This window comes from Myotis daubentonii, chromosome 18, assembly GCF_963259705.1.
Source record: "Myotis daubentonii chromosome 18, mMyoDau2.1, whole genome shotgun sequence".
NCBI classification, from domain to species: domain Eukaryota; kingdom Metazoa; phylum Chordata; class Mammalia; order Chiroptera; family Vespertilionidae; genus Myotis; species Myotis daubentonii.
The window spans coordinates 21,492,084-21,508,491 of NC_081857.1; the positions used below are offsets into that span (position 1 = coordinate 21,492,084).

Below are 16,408 nucleotides of genomic sequence, written 5' to 3' on the forward strand. Positions count from 1 at the left end.
TTTTTTGTTTGTTTTTTTTTTTTGGTTGTTGTTGTTAATCCTCACCCACGGATATTTTTCCCATTGACTTTTTAGAGAGAGTGGAAGGGGGTGAGGGCCAGGGAGAGAGAGAGAGAAACATCGATGTGAGAGAGACACATCGGGGATTGAACCTGCAACTGAGGTAGGTGCCCTTGACTGGGAATCAAACCTGAGACCCTTTGGTGCTTGGGCTGACACTCTAACCACTGAACTACATCAGCCAGGGCATAAAATGTATTTTTAAAGGATATTCTTGTTCAACTTCACTGGAAGGGGATAAGGTAGCAAGCGACCGTGTACTCTGGAGGAGTCTCCAGATGGGCGTAATTATAGGTCTTTTCTGCAAAGCCATTCCATTTGTGCAGAGGAGGGTCCTCCAGTCTTCTTGCTGTTGCCTCATTTTTGTGCTGTGCTGTGTTCTCCAGCTCAGGGCCTCCCGGGTTCCATTTCTCGGGAGAATCAATGATCCCCCGCGGCACTGGAGAGGGGATGCGCAGTGACCCGATCGGGGTAGGGATGGGTGCCAGGACTCTACCCGATCCTTTCAGACTTCAGTCAGTTTCTCAGTTCTCATTCCTGCTGCGAAAGGTCACGAGCAGAACCGGCCTTGGCCTGGGACACTTACCAAGAGCTCCGTGCGGGCGGCCGCCTGTGTGGGAAGCCTTCCTGCTGACTCACCGTGTGCTCCTCGTTCCGCTTAGGTGCAGGTGGCATGGCCCTCGGGCATGCCCTCAGCTTCTGTATTTCAGACCCGGCAGGTGTCTGGCCACGGGGGTCAATGCATCATTACGGGGCCGGATCGTGTTGGCTCTCTCTATTGTAAGTAAATCCTGTGCCACTGGAGCGTGGGTGCTGTTGTCTGTTCTCAGCAACCGCACAGCACATGCTGGCCTCTTCCCTGGACGACACGGATCTGCCATTTAACCTTGGCCGCACAGCCTGGCTACCAGGAGGGGTGAGAGATTTGGTGCGATGAGCCCAGTGATGAAAGAAGCCTAAAACTTGTCCCCCAGGACCCCATCCCAGAGCACTGTCGGCCTCCTGGGGTTGGTGGTAAGGCTCGCGGGAAGACTAAGGGACTGTGATGACATCTGTGGATGGAATAAAAATCACTCATATCCATTGCCTATAACAAAGAATCATAAAAAACAACAACACTAAAACACAAAGTAACCTAACGTGCTCAGCAAGTTGTCATAATTGCCCTGTGGGTCCACCGCAGAAGGGAGCATAAAAACCCACTTCAGCCCTAGCCGGTTTGGCTCAGTGGATAGAGCGTCGGCCTGCGGACCGAAGGGCACGTACCTCGGTTGCAAGCTCCTCCCCGGCCCGGGGCCCTGGCCGGGCGCGTGCAAGAGGCAACCAATTGATGAGTTTCTCTCACATCGATGTTTCTATCTGTTCTTCCCTCTGTCTTCCATTCTCTCTGAGTATCAATGGAAAAAAATCGAGTGAGGATTAAAAAAAAAGTTTACCTCAGGTACAGAAATGGACACAATCACAAGAACCCACCCGCAACTGGGCCCCCCGGAGCGGGCCCAGGCCCCACACCAATGTGGCAAATTAGCCACAACCAACTGCTAGTCCCCAGCCACGATTCCATCTTTGCTGCCCCCAGCACTCAGCACAGTGCTCCGACAGGAAGATGTGCTGACCGCCTGAGTGATGAACGTAGGACTGTTCCCTGTGTGGGGCCAGGCATTCCTGTGCAGAGTAAGTAGCTCCCACACACTGCTCACCTTACTCTACGGCCCGAGCACAGGTGCTCTACTACCCAGAGAAAGCAAAATTAGTGTATTTTGGGACGACTCGCTTTCTAAACTTGACTCTAAATCATGAAAAAGTGAACAACTGACATGACCTTAATTTATAAATCAGTTTATTTACAGATTTTTATCTTTTCTTAAAGTACATTTCAGTTAACAAAGCTATTTACATAGGTGTACATGGGAATTCATCCCAGTTATTTTACAGATCATACATACAAACCACACCCTAAGTCTTGTGTGCAAAGTTGCACTGGATGTGACTATTGGCTGAAAACGACCTGATGACCAGGCTATTTACACATACACAGTAAACGGGTTTGTTTTTCATGTCTGCACGATACAGTACACACGCGGAGGCCAGGCCTCCCAGAGAACGCTTTGCAGTGTGTTTCCCAAGAAGGCTTTGCAAAGTCCGGAAGGAAAAGCTATTAAACATAGGTTAATTAAAATGACAGTACCTCCTTTACATCAGTTTACATTGTTTTCTTCACATTTTTATAATACAAAGATATTTTATTGAATTGCTGCACAACCAGTTTAAGATGATTTGTAAACATGTAAATTCCTACAACTTGCATTAAACATCATTGTAGTTTCTATCACTTGCTCTTTGAATTAATGTTTTATTCACTAGTATTGTTAAGGTAGTAAAAGAAGATGTAAGTTTGAACTTCTTACGGAAAGTTATGAGTCTCTAATGCTGTGCGAGTACACACTTTATTCAAGTATTGCAAAAAGCTAAGGCCACTTTTTTTCAAGACAAGAAAGTGAACAAAATTGTTTTTATCAATAGGCCACAACACTCTTATGAGCAATGAAATCTCTTCTGAAAGATAATTTCTCAGAGACCTGTAGTCACAGAAGGGATTTTCTTTTCTTTTAGATAAAAGAAAAACAAATTACCTTCTTTGTTAACTACTTTTGAGCTCTTCCCACTTTTCCCTAGAGTAAAAATTCCTGTTTAGACCTGAAGAGGGAATCTATACCCTGTACTTGTTTAACCCAGAGCTAAGCACCCTGGATAGCACAAATTGTTTTGGACTCAGAAATAAATCTGAAGCCTATATGTTGGTTTACTACTAAATTCTGAGTGCTATTCTAAAAGATATTACTGCTGATGCAAAGATCTTTTTCTTAGAGGAATTATGAAGAAAGTGAAAGAGGATGGGAGTGGGGAGAGGAACACAGATTACAAAGAGGGAGTATTTAGGTTCATGGTTAAGAGGCAGAGCTTGATTAAAAAGATCCCAATATGGAACAAGTGGCTGGGTATCCATAGTTATCATTCCAACCCTAACAATTATAACGCTTCCAATTATATCCAAATGGTTAAAATAGTAAGAAACCTGCTGATTACAGATTCCTTTGTTTTCTGCTACCAAACTATGGATAATCATTTTTAGCCAAGAGTAGGACTGGTCAGGAATCACTCTCATCTGGAGCCCGGGGCTCCTGGGCCGGTGAAGACAGCGGGAGCGTGTGGGGCTGCTGCCACCACATTCTTGGCAGCATTCTTACCAGGGGACTCTCAGCCCAGACTGCTGACTCCACAGACTTTACAGTATTTCTTTGCTTTTCTGGAATCATAATGCCACAAAAAATAAAGACAAACTTTCTTATTAAAAATTGATTTAGTTCCAAATTATAAGGATGTAGAAAAACAACCTATATTCCTATTATATTGTTTTTATATTCCTTTAAAAAAATTAACAGCAGCTGTAACGTTTCAGGTATTGTAAGGACAACGCTATCTTACAAACGGCTGACGGATATAGACAAGATGTCGTGTGTCTTCCAAAGCTCACAAAGCGGACAGAAAAGGCCTTCGCTTTTCCTTGGCCCCATGAAGCACATCTCCACTCCACTGGTCAACAGCCCCAAGCGACCCTCGCTTCTCTTAGTCAACTTGCTCTCTATGGCTATGCGACCAGAGCTCCACCTCAAAGCCCAGAAGAAATGCTGGCAATACATCAATCTGAGCGTTTCCCGAGACCCAATCGCGTTTAGTCAGTGCTTTCCTTATTTGTCAAGAGCTATCACACCAGTCATTGTGCAAAATGCAAACAGTCCAATGTTATTTCGGTAAGTTTCTCATAATGACAAGATGAAATCAAGAGGAATGGAAGTGTGCATAGTGAAACATCTGAGACGCAAAGGCAAGTCAGGAGGGAAGATGCAGAAATGAACGAACGTGCACACTTAATGAATACGCCATCTTTGGGGTTTTTCTAACGTATTCTGAAGCTATAACATTCCAGGATATTTGTAAATAGGAATGCAGTGGATGTCTTACATCATGCTTCTAATTGGGACCTTCAATATTAAGGCATTTACATTCACGCCTAAGATTATCCACATTCTTCTAGGTACTTGAAGGACAGGACTGAGGAAGAGGAATCAGTCAGGAAGGCAGGGCACCGATGTCCTGAGAGCATCGCACATGCTCTAATGTAGCAGCTGGAGTTTAGGTAATTTTTCAGATACAGGTAACAGTTGTGAGAAGCAATGCTACAAGAGAGGCAGAATTGAACTTTACAGTGTCTTTCAATCATGTTATCTCATTCCTGCTACTGCAGGTGATCTTGGAAAAGCCTGTCTTTTCTTCACTGAATTAAACTGCCTTCTTTGATGTGTGTGTGGTTTTGTTAAAATTGGAGGATTCCTGTGCAAAGACCACGAACCAGAGAAGCTTCAAGACGGAAGCAGAAGTATTATAAGAAGAATCTTTCGCTTCTGAGTAGGGACACACATTTTCAACTTAATAATTTATCTTAAAATAAATTAAAAAAATGTTCCATAGCACAAAACAAGCACACAAACAACGGACAATATCTTTTTGTCTTTGGTGCACACACTCATTTCCTAAATCATTCAAGTAACAGCGTCTCTGATTTCTTGGGGAGGGATGGAGCTGAAAGTCTGAAGGCCAATGAATGACTTCCACTGTTGCCATGCCTGGATGCCTGAGATGGTCTGGAGGGCCTGCGATTCTGGGAGCAGCAGCGGAGGTTCAGAAGAGAAGAACAGTGTGGGGCAGGCAAGGGGCAAAAGAGCCAGCCCTGCATCGGTCCTTTGAGCCCAGTCTTTAGTGGGGGCATTCTTTGTTCTCATGCCCATATAGAGAAAACTAAAAATAATGCAAAGATTTACAATTCTTTAGATGGTGCTCAGAAAGCAAGCCTACTATTAGTTTCTGTTAACATGACAGTCCACTTGGTGCTGCTCAACTACAACAATGGAAGAGAATAGTCTTCAAAGAGAAAGGAACTCCAGGATGTGAAATAGGCACTTGCTATTAAACTTGCCTATTCAGAAGTGGTTAAGGACTTAATACTGTTTAGAGACTATCACAGACTAGGATTACATTTCAAAAATGTTAGGATGCATTTATCTATATACCTCTCCTGTCTGACTTCAGACTCAAGAAGTGATACCCTAGTCTAAGCTATGAGGTAAGTCTGGTGTTTTCAGCCCTCATCTGAGACCCAGTAGGGGTGCTAACAAGAGGTGTAGTATTAGATACTGTGTGTCCACATCAGGTGTGCAACCCTGCCTACTAAACACCAACACTAATCCAGTGGACAGTCTCTAAAGGCAGAGGCTGTAATACCATATATACCGCATTGTCCCGTGGGCTCCAAACCAGTAGTCTTTGAGAACAGGTACCAGGTCCAGAAGCATTCTTGCTATGATGGAGATGGGGTGTGTGTCAGGAGGCAGAAAGGCCCAGGACTCATATTAGCACTCAGTGTTCCATTTATTTGCAAGATGTCACACAAGTAGCACTCTCCCCTGTTTTTCACTGATTTGATTCAGAACATCAATAGTATCTCTGATCAAGGTCTCAAAGATCCCATCAGCTAGTTGCATCTTCACACACAACTCATCTTCATCATAGTTCACCCACTGTGCCTCCTCTTCATGGAGCTCCTGCACCTAGAATTTAGAAAACACAAAGGTTAGGGTTACCATAAAAGCTAGGAAATGTATTATATTTGATGGTTTTGCAGTCCCATCCATGGGAAAACAGGCCAAGGAAATAAACCAGAGAAAAAGGATAAGGTATATGATTCTATCAACAAACTTTCAAAGTTGCAAAAAATATCAAAAAACTCAACTGCCAACTAAAATAAAAGTGGTTTCAAAACTGTCAAAATGGAATTTAACAATATTCCAGTATTTTATAGTTAGTAAGGATCGCAAGCATGTTGTCTATGTTAACAGAAGATAATGTGTATGAGAACTTGAGGAGAGAAGAAAGCAAGTTACTAGCTATATAGCTTTACAATTATAAAACGCATATATCCAAAGACAATACTGGATATGATTCTGAAGTATCTATACTAACTAGTATATATAAAAGGCTTATATGCAAAGTGTCCCCCCTCAGGAGTTCGACCAGGAGAGCCAGAGTTCAATCGCTCTCTATGATGTGCACTGACCACCAGGGGGCGGCACAGAAGGAAGGCCCCTGGCAGCTGGCAGCCAGGGAAGGAAGGCCCTGGCTAGCAGCCGGAAGGCCCTGATCGGCCCTGATCGCCGGCCAGGCCTAGGGAACCTACCCGTGCACTAATTTCGTGTACCGGGTCTCTAGTTATAAATAAATGAATAAAATTTAATATGCATTAGAGTACTTTAAAAAATGTACTATTGCTTAAGCTTATTTTTAAAAATCACTGTTATACAATAATTGTTTCTTTTGCATTTTAGGACTTTGGGATTCCTATGGTAAGCCACAACTAATCAAATTAGAACTGCCCCAAATTTTTTGCTTGTTTACAATAAACATTTTAAAAGCTACTTATAAAAGAAACATATCAGACTTATTATATGTAATGATGCCAGTGAGATGGAGGCTAGGTGGGGAAAGTAATTACAAACCCCCATCCAGCCCCAAACTCAGCAGTTATTGTAGTGATAAGGGTGTCTAACTAGAAGTCTAACTGGGCAAAAAAGCCATGACAACAGGCTCCCGACTTGCCCTGATTACAGTTGCATCTTGAAAAAGACAGAGGCGAAGAGGGGAATGTAGTTCCCATTACGAGGAAATGAGAAGATTCCTGGGAGGAAGAGACCACATCATCCAGGAGCCTGGGCAAGCAAGAGGGAAGAACAGTGTTGGCCAACACGTTCCCTTGGCCAGGGTTGACAAACACACGATGAGGTGGCTGCTCCATTCTTTCTCTTTGAGGAGGGATGTTTGAAGGCTATGTAAATATTCATTCCTTCATTCCCTAACTTATGCTCCATGAACAGATATGCCACCCCAAAGGACTCTTTGGTCAAACACGTTTAGAACACTGCCTGTGTGAGTTTCACAATGGACATGAACCTATTAAAGAGAATTCCACCAGGAAAGGACTTGTTTAACTCAGAGTTGCCTCTATTTGTTTTGTGTGAATATATAAGAAATATTTTCACCTACTAAGGAACTGGTGCTCCTCTCTTACGAAGAACGTCTTATGTAACAGCCCAATGCAACACTTCCCAAGCTGGTGCTGAGAGAGAACCATGTTCTGGGAAAGCTAACAGGTGTGTCCCCCACAAAAGATTTCATACCTCCCATGAATTTGTTTATTTGTTCAAACCAAGTTGCACAGCTTTCCTTTTTTATGTTATCTCATCCGTTAGCATTAAATCTGTTCTCTGAGCAATTTCCTCCCCAATAACATTTGGAAAGCATTGTCCTAAAGAAGTCACTTTGCCCTCACAGTAAAAAGACAGGCTCAGGACGTTGTCCCTTAGACTCTCAGTGTATCCTGATGAGCCCCCACAGTGCTCTCATCAGTAGCAGCAAAAGCTTTGCTTCTCCTTAAGAACAGAAGCTATTCCCTCTCAGCTGGTGAGAGCTAACATGTTCTCTGTTTTGCTGTGGCCACCAGAAAGCACAAAGCCAACTTGGAACTTCACCTATGGCAACCAAGGGATCTTATAACCTGCAAATCTGCCTCCATTTTTCTCTTCTGGTTTTTAGAGTCTATTCTATTCTATTACAATTTCCCCTGCTCCTGAAGATGTATGTGTGTGAATCAATGTGCGCGATATATAAATCAATTAAATCACACTAACAAGTCAGTGTAACAATAACTTCATTTTCCTTTTTTTCGACAGGGTATTAGCTGGTAGGAAAGAGAAATGTGGACAGAAGTCAGCAACACCTGTCAGGTCTTCCACCATATCCTTTGCACAAGATGAGGAAATAGAGATGTCAGGTAGGTGGATCTGTACTTTTTTGACTAAAGAACAAGACAACTATCAACCTGGAAGGAAGGTTCTGCCTGCAGGCCATGGGCGCTTCTCCCTGTGTTCCCAAGCTCTCCTGTGCCTGCTCCGCTGTAAATCATCCCGTGGAACTGTATTCTGTGAGCCCGAGATTTTTCTTTTTATTTATGATTCCTCAGTGACCAGGACGGTATTACAAGTAGGTGTCACATATCTGGCATATGGATTTTTCAGTGAGTGCTAAAAGGCTGTCTGTCTTTGGCTCTGTCCAATGCACCATTTTTATCTATGACCTAGGTCCGCGGTCGGCAAACTGCGGCTTGCGAGCCACATGCGGCTCTTTGGCCCCTGGAGTGTGGCTCTTCCTAAGCCTTAGGAGTGCCCTAATCAAGTTAATAACAATGTACCTACCTATATAGTTTAAGTTTAAAAAATTTGGCTCTCAAAAGAAATTTCAACCGTTGTACTGTTGATTTTTGGCTCTGTTGACTAATGAGTTTGCCGATCACTGACCTAGGTGAAAACAAGCATATCAATTTTAGAGGTACATGAAGCTGGGAAATACAACAACCATGTTAGAAGAAAGAGCCCAAAAATGTATTAGTACCTTGGAAAGATGGGCCAAAGTTATCAAGATGAAGTAATAAAATAAGATCCTGTACTTGGGCCCAAAAAATAACTACAAAAGCACAAGTTGAGATTTTGGTCTTAGGGTTTTTCTAAGCTTTTGTGGGTTCCTTGAGAATAATACAGATGAAAGTAAACAAATGTTGAGAACCAAGATGGCGGCATAGGTTAACGCCGGAGTTTGCTGCTTTGAACAACTACTTCAAAAGTGAAACTAAAAGACGGAAGGGACATCACCCAGAACCACAGGAACGCTGGCTGAGTGGAAGTCCTACAACTAGGAGGAAAGAGAAACGCATGACACTCAGAGGAGGCGCAGTGGTGAAGTCAAATTCTGAGGTGAGTGCGCGGAGCGGGCTGGCGGCAGAGGGCGCGGTTGTTGTTTTCAATCGGGAGGGAGTCGCAAACTCTGAGCTCCAGATACAGGCGAGTCTTTAGGGACCCAGACTCAAACGGGAGAAGCGGGACTGTCTGGCTTCGGTCAGAGCGAGTGCAGCTTTCTCTCCCAGCTTTGCAGCGGGTGCTGGGACTCAGAGAGGCAGAGCCCCTGGGGACAGGACTGAGAGCTGCCATAACTGCTCTCTCCGGCCCACCCTGTTGATCCTGTGCGACCCGCCCTACCCAAGCCCTGCACAGAGGCATTTGCCGGATAGCCTCAGGCAAAGGCTAGATTAGCACCTCCCTAGAGGACAGAAGTTCTCTCACTGCTGACACAGCTGATTCTCATAGCCATTTGGCCTGGAGGTCAAACCCTCTCTGGGATTAGCTACAACAATCAAGGTTTAACTATAAGACTGCGAACAAAGACCACTAGGGGGTGCACCAAGGAAGCATAACAAAATGCGGAGACAAAGAAACAGGACAAAATTGTCAATGGAAGATATAGAGTTCAGAACCACATTTTTAAGGTCTCTCAAGAACTGTTTAGAAGCCGCCAATAAACTTAATGAGATCTACAAGAAAACTAATGAGACCCTCGATGTTATATTGGGGAACCAACTAGAAATTAAGCATACATGGACTGAAATAACGAATATTATACAGATTCCCGACAGCAGACCAGAGGAGCGCAAGAATCAAGTCAATGATTTGAAATGCGAGGAAGCAAAAAACATCCAACCGGAAAAGCAAAATGAAAAAAGAATCCAAAAATGCGAGGATAGTGTAAGGAGCCTCTGGGACAGCTTCAAGCGTACCAACATCAGAATTATAGGGGTGCCAGAAGATGAGAGAGAGCAAGATATTGAAAACCTATTTGAAGAAATAATGACAGAAAACTCCCCCCACCTGGTGAAAGAAATGGACTTACAGGTCCAAGAAGCGCGGAGAACCCCAAACAAAAGGAATCCAAAGTGGACCACACCAAGACACATCATAATTAAAATGCCAAGAGCAAAAGATAAAGAGAGAATCTTAAAAACAGCAAGAGAAAGAAACTCAGTTACCTACAAGGGAATACCCATACGACTGTCAGCTGATTTCTCAACAGAAACTTTGCAGGCCAGAAGGGAATGGCAAGAAATATTCAAAGTGATGAATACCAAGAACCTACAACCAAGATTACTTTATCCAGCAAAGCTATCATTCAGAATTGAAGGTCAGATAAAGAGCTTCACAGATAAGGAAAAGCTAAAGGACTTCATCACCACCAAACCAGGATTATATGAAATGCTTAAAGGTATCCTTTAAGAAGAGGAAGAGGAAGAAAAAGGTAAAGATACAAATTATGAACAACAAATATGCATCTATCAACAAGTGAATCTAAGAATCAAGTGAATAAATAATCTGATGAACAGAATGAACTGGTGATTATAATAGAATCAGGGACAAAGAAAGGGAATGGACTGACTATTCTTGGGGGGGAAAGGGGTGTGGGAGATTCGGGAAGAGACTGGACAAAAATCGTGCACCTATGGATGAGGACAGTGGGTGGGGAGTGAGGGCGGAGGGTGGGGCGGGAACTGGGAGGAGGGGAGTTATGGGGGGGGAAAAAGAGGAACAAATGTAATAATCTGAACAATAAAGATTTAATAAAAAAAAAAAAGAAAATAAATGTTACTAGAAACTCTATGAATCAAAGTACAGTCACGTGCCACTGAAGGATGGGAATATGTTCTTAAGGAATGTGTCGCTAGGCCATTTCATCATTGTGCAAACATCACAGAGCGCACTTACACAAACCGGGATGGTATGGCCCCCCACACGCCCAGGCTACGTGGTACAGCCTATTGCTCCCAGGCTCCAAGCCTGCACAGTCTGTTACTGTACAAAACAACCTAAGATTAAATCAAGCACAAGAGAAAATGATGCAATCAAGAAACTCAGTAAACTGGAGATGTATGAGCCATCCTGTCTTACAGCAAATCTTTTTTTTTTTTTAGTGAGTAGCAAGAGTGCACTCTAAAATAAGAAGAAGTATAGCATAGTAAATACATAAGCTAGTAACAGAATTATGTACTGTACATACTTATATGTGCTACACTTTTATACAGCTGGCAGTGCAGGTTTGTTTACACTAGCACCACCACAACACATAATATTCTGCGACAGCTAAAATGTCATCAGCAATATGAACATTTCAGCTCCACTATAATCTTATTGGGACCACGGCTGTATATTGATTGGTCCATTGTTGACTGAAACATTGAATCATAAGGGGATTCAATCATTAGCTAGGTGGTTTTGCTGCAGGATTTGAATGTTAAGTGCAATTCTACCTACAGTAGGAATATTTTTCAAAGTTACTGTATACAAAGGACATACAAAAGTTGGTCTAATTATAGCAGTATTCCCTATACTTGACTGTATAGTATATAGGAAAAAGGAGGAGGGTATATGACTGTGCTAATGTAAGCAATTCACAAAATATTACATGGTCAGTTCTGAGCACTGTATTTACAGAAGGGCACTGACAGAGCTAAAGCTGATATTATAGAAGGGACTGAGAAACTCTATCAGACAACAGGAAAGAATACCAATGTTTAGCAGGGAGAAAAAGACTCAGGTGAAACATGGCAGATGTTTCAAAGGCATGTAGGACGAATTAGAATTGTTATATAAAACCTCAAAGCAAATTAGAATTAAATATGTAAAGATCAATTTAGACTTAACATGAGAATTTACCAACATTATAAGTAGAAACTCAGAAGCTATCCAATACCTTATCAGATCATAAGGGGATTCAATCATTAGCTAGGTGGTTTTGCTGCAGGATTTGAATGTTAAGTACAATTCTACCTACAGTAGGAATATTTTTCAAAGTTACTGTATACAAAGGACATACAAAAGTTGGTCTAATTATAGCAGTATTCCCTTATTCATGGTTTTGCTTTCTGTGGTTTTAATGACCCACAGTTAATCTTGATCTGAAATATTAAATGGAAACTTGTAGAAATAACAATTCAGAAGAGCAACTGTTTTTTATAATAAAGAGTTTAATATAATTTGCCATGTCACAGGGGCTTTAAAAGGGCAATGGTCCTTTTGAGGCCACCCCTCCCTGTATGGACTCCATCATCCCTACCCGTTCACTCCAACAGTTAACTCCTCCTCTGCATCATCAGATTTTCTCCTTTGAATTCCTCCTACCAGCCTATTTCTCTCCAGCAGAAAAAACCCTCTCGTCACCAATTCCCTCTTTACTATTTTCTTTACAAAAAATACTCCATTGAGCTAATTACTGTGAGGATCAAATAAAGCATGAGAAGGATGATGAACTGTAAAACACTAAACAAATGTTTATCTGAGTATATGAAGCACTAGAGAAGTACATACTTGGGGAAACCTAATCAACTTAAGTATTACTCATTTTTAATTATATGAATGTAAATATAGACAAAATAGGAAGTTCAGAATGAAAATATTTAGAGATAAACCTGAACCCAGTAATATCTGAGTTTCCTAAAGTTCGACTCAGGAAAAAAGGACAAAAGACCTTTTTCCCCCTTTCCTTTTTGTTTGTTTGATAAATGTTTTTCTAATGCTAGAGAAATGTATCACAAAATAGAATAAATCCTACCCAGCTAAAATTCTGAATAACAATGATGAAATAATGATTGCTAATATCTATTGAGTTATGTGCAGTGAACTGTTCAACATTGACATACAAATGCTCATTTAATCCTCTTAGTAATTTTATCACCTCCATTTTGCAGATAGGGAAATGAGGCACAAAGGGGTTAATTAGATGACTTGTTGGAGATTACACTCCAAGTAAGTGGCAGAGCAGGGACTTCAACTTAGGAGTCTACACCTGTTTCTTCTCAATTCAGTTTCTTAAATTTTGCTTTCTTAACTTTTTATTTCTCAAGTCCTCCACACCTACAAAATAGTGTTAAATTAAATATTCATCTACTGAGTTCAAAAGAAAGCAATTTCCAAAACTGAGGAGCAGAAATGTAGCAGGTGAAAGCTTTACGACATTACTATTATAGACTTAAGGTCAACTCTATTCCCTTTCCTTTCAGGACCTAACTACATCTGGTTTCAGAAGAGATGGTCAAAATAAAAACAGCTGTTATATATACTGACCAAGATATGATCCACTCGGTCTCTTTTCTTTCTTCCAAATTTCATCATTTTCTGCCAATCTGTTTTGTGGTTTGGCTCCTTTTTAAGACTAAACAACTTGAGTACTTCGGTTGCTATGAAGTTCTGTAAAAATAAGAGGAATGAATAAAACACAAAGTTTCTGAGATTCCATGCTTATAATAATGCAGCAAACAGATTTATGCTAAAAATGTAACATGTATAATAAAGAGTATACAAATTCCTTCCACTTACAGTTCCACTTAGCAATTTGAAGAGAAAAGCATTCCAGAAGCTCAGACTTTATTCACTTAAAGAATTTTTGTTTTTACACAACATAAAAAAGTAAAACCCACTGATGAATCTGTAAAGAAAAACCACTTTAGAGGTTCCCAACCCAAGAACCACCATTAGCTGACTTCAAGCTGGCAAAAGTAGTTAAGAAAGCATTAAATAAATCTCTGACCCTAAAAAATCCAACATAAATTTGGGAGCAATGTTATGTGAGCAAAGTACAAGGCTTTGGCTGGGATAGTTTATTTTGAAGTATCAAGATTCAGTTAAACTTTAAAAATGTTAATCAACACTTCAGTATGAGAAGCCTAATAATTTTACTGCTAGCAACATTAGGACTATCATCTTTTTAAAACTTTTTTTTAAAAATATATTTTATTGATTTTTTACAGACAGGAAGGGAGAGAGATAGAGAGCCAGAAACATCAATGGGAGAGAAACATTGATCAGCCGCCTCCTGCACATCTCCCACCGGGGATGTGCCCGCAACCCAGGTACATGCCCTTGACCGGAACCGAACCTGGGACCCTCCAGTCCGCAGGCCGACGCTCTATCCACTGAGCCAAAGAGGCTTTGGCATCTTTTTAAAACTTTATGAAATGTTATTTCAATATTAAAATTAGTGGGAAGCATCATTGTGAAGTATATTAATATACACACACTGATACTGCTTATATATATCATGTATCTTGTGTTATTTTCAACTTATTTGTTGTTATTAATAAAATAATTTTTATTACTTTTTAAGTATATTTAAGGTCTATTAAATATATATTTAAGTCTATATATTATTACTTATTAAAAAACAATGTTCTTAATGGAGGAATTGGCACACTTATGAATCAGAATCATTTGAAATGATTCTCAAACTACAATTGTGCTCCCCAAACTCCACTACTCCCTGCCTAAACACACACACATTCAAGGATGTATAAACTGTGGAAGGCTGAAAAAAATGAAGTACACTAGTGTTTTGAGAAAGCTCTCCAGGTGGTTCTGATATCCCTCAAAGTTGAAAATCATTTTAAAAGTTTCTTTTCTTTAAATTAATCAAATTTATCTTCAAAACCTCCCCCCTCCCGCCCTTTTTTTGCTATTTACCTTAATCTAAGCAGAGGCTAGAAAACTTTTTCTGTAAAGGACCAGATTATAAATATTTTAGCAGGAAAGTAGCCCTATAGACAATATGTCAACAAATGGATGTGGCTATTATCCAATAAAGCTTTATTCAAAAACAGGTGGTGGGTTGGATTTGGCCTGTGGGCCATAGTTTGCCTACCCTGATATAAGCATATATCTTAAAACCCCTGTCAGTGCAAATATTTTCAAAAGCTTTCCGTAGTCAATAATACTGTCTGATACATTTAAAAGTTCCTAAGAGAGCAGATATTAAAAGTCTGTATCACAAGGAAAAAAAATTGTAACTATGTGTGATAGCAACCAGACTTATTATGGTGGCTTTTTCATAATATACACAAATATTGAATCACTATGTTGTACATCTGAAACTAGTATGTCAATTATATCTCAAATTAAAAAAGACTGTTGTTTAGGCAATGCCATCACATTATATACCGGGGTAATGTATATGAACAGTATTAATGTATTTTGATAGTTCACATATACTCCTGGATGATGTAAGAAAATACACCAATAAGATGAGTAACTAGATGAGCAGGTATGCTCTCTGGAAAAAGAAAAGCTTTTTATCATCAACTAAGTTTAGAAAACAACTCTAGAGCCTTGCTCCTCAGAGTGGTTCTGGAATCAACAGCAACAATGTCACTTGAGAGTTTGATAGAAATGCAGAATTTCAGGTCCTATTCCAGACCTACTAAGTAGGAATCTCCATTTTAACAAAATGCCCAGATGGTTTATATTTTTATTGTTTTTTTTAATTGATTTTTTACAGAGAGGAAGAGAGAGGAATAGAGTTAGAAACATCGATGAGAGAAAAACATCGATTAGCTGCCTTCTGCACACCTCTACTGGGGATGTGCCCACAACCAAGGTACATGCCCTAGACCAGAATCGAACCTGGCACCCTTCAGTCTGCAGGCTGACTCTCTATCCACTGAGCCAAACCAGTCAGAGCTGCCCAGATGGTTTTTATGCACATTTAAATCTGAGAGGCACTGCACTGAAAATATCACCTTTGCTAAATTAAAGGAACATGTAAATAGGCAGAGAGTTTCCACCAATGTAACTTTAAAGTTGGTTTGATGGGAGTCCTTGTAGCTTCAGTCACTTCATCTTTTCAGGGGCTTCTTAGATAATAAAGTATTTTTTATATATCATATTAGTATCCCACATATTTCAAAACCACATTACCAATTTGAAACCTCCAAAATGGAAATCAAATATGGAAAGGTAACACCTATGTGTCTAGGGCGGACATGTTTGATATATGATATGTTTTCAGATGTACTTCTAGAATATTACACTTATCTCTAAATTACCAAAAAATCATCAAAAATGCCTAAGAGGTGCAATAATTTATCTCTCTGAGAATTTCCTAATTTTTTCTTAGACATTATAAATTGTATATACATAGGAAATGACTTTTAAAAGTTATGTTTTGTTGCCCTGGCCAGTTCCCCAGTGGTTAGAGCGTCAGCCCTAGGACTGAAGGGTCCCAGGTTTGATCCTGGTCAAGGGCATGTACCTCGATTGCAGGCTCGACCCCCGGCCCTGGTTGGGTGGGTGCAGGAAGCAACCAATCGATGTGTCTCTCTCACATTGATGTTTCTCTCTCTCTGTCTTTATTGCTCCCTTTCCACTCTCCCTAAAAATCAATGAAAAAATATCCTCCAGTGAGGATAAAAATTAAAAGTTATGTTTTGTTTTGCAAATCTTGAGGATTCAGGATTCCCTCTTGTCCCCTTCCTTTCCACTGTTGATGTTTTCAATGAATCAAGTATTTACTGAATACCCAGTATGGAACAGGC

At 40.7% G+C, this 16,408-nt stretch overlaps 1 protein-coding gene across 7 annotated transcripts in view; it reads right to left on the reverse strand.

The window, feature by feature from the left end:
- Positions 1 to 1,883: 1,883 nt before the first annotated feature.
- CEP350 (centrosomal protein 350) overlaps positions 1,884 to 16,408 on the reverse strand; it is a 125,534-nt gene continuing 111,009 nt past the window's right edge. For all 7 annotated transcript variants that reach the window (XM_059673421.1, XM_059673424.1, XM_059673423.1 and 4 more), the window contains 2 exons: positions 13,170 to 13,292; positions 1,884 to 5,726 (listed from right to left, as the gene is read on the reverse strand). In XM_059673421.1, the coding sequence (XP_059529404.1) occupies positions 5,562 to 5,726; positions 13,170 to 13,292 (288 nt within the window). In that variant the 3' untranslated portion in view covers positions 1,884 to 5,561. The remainder of the gene's footprint in view (positions 5,727 to 13,169; positions 13,293 to 16,408) is intronic.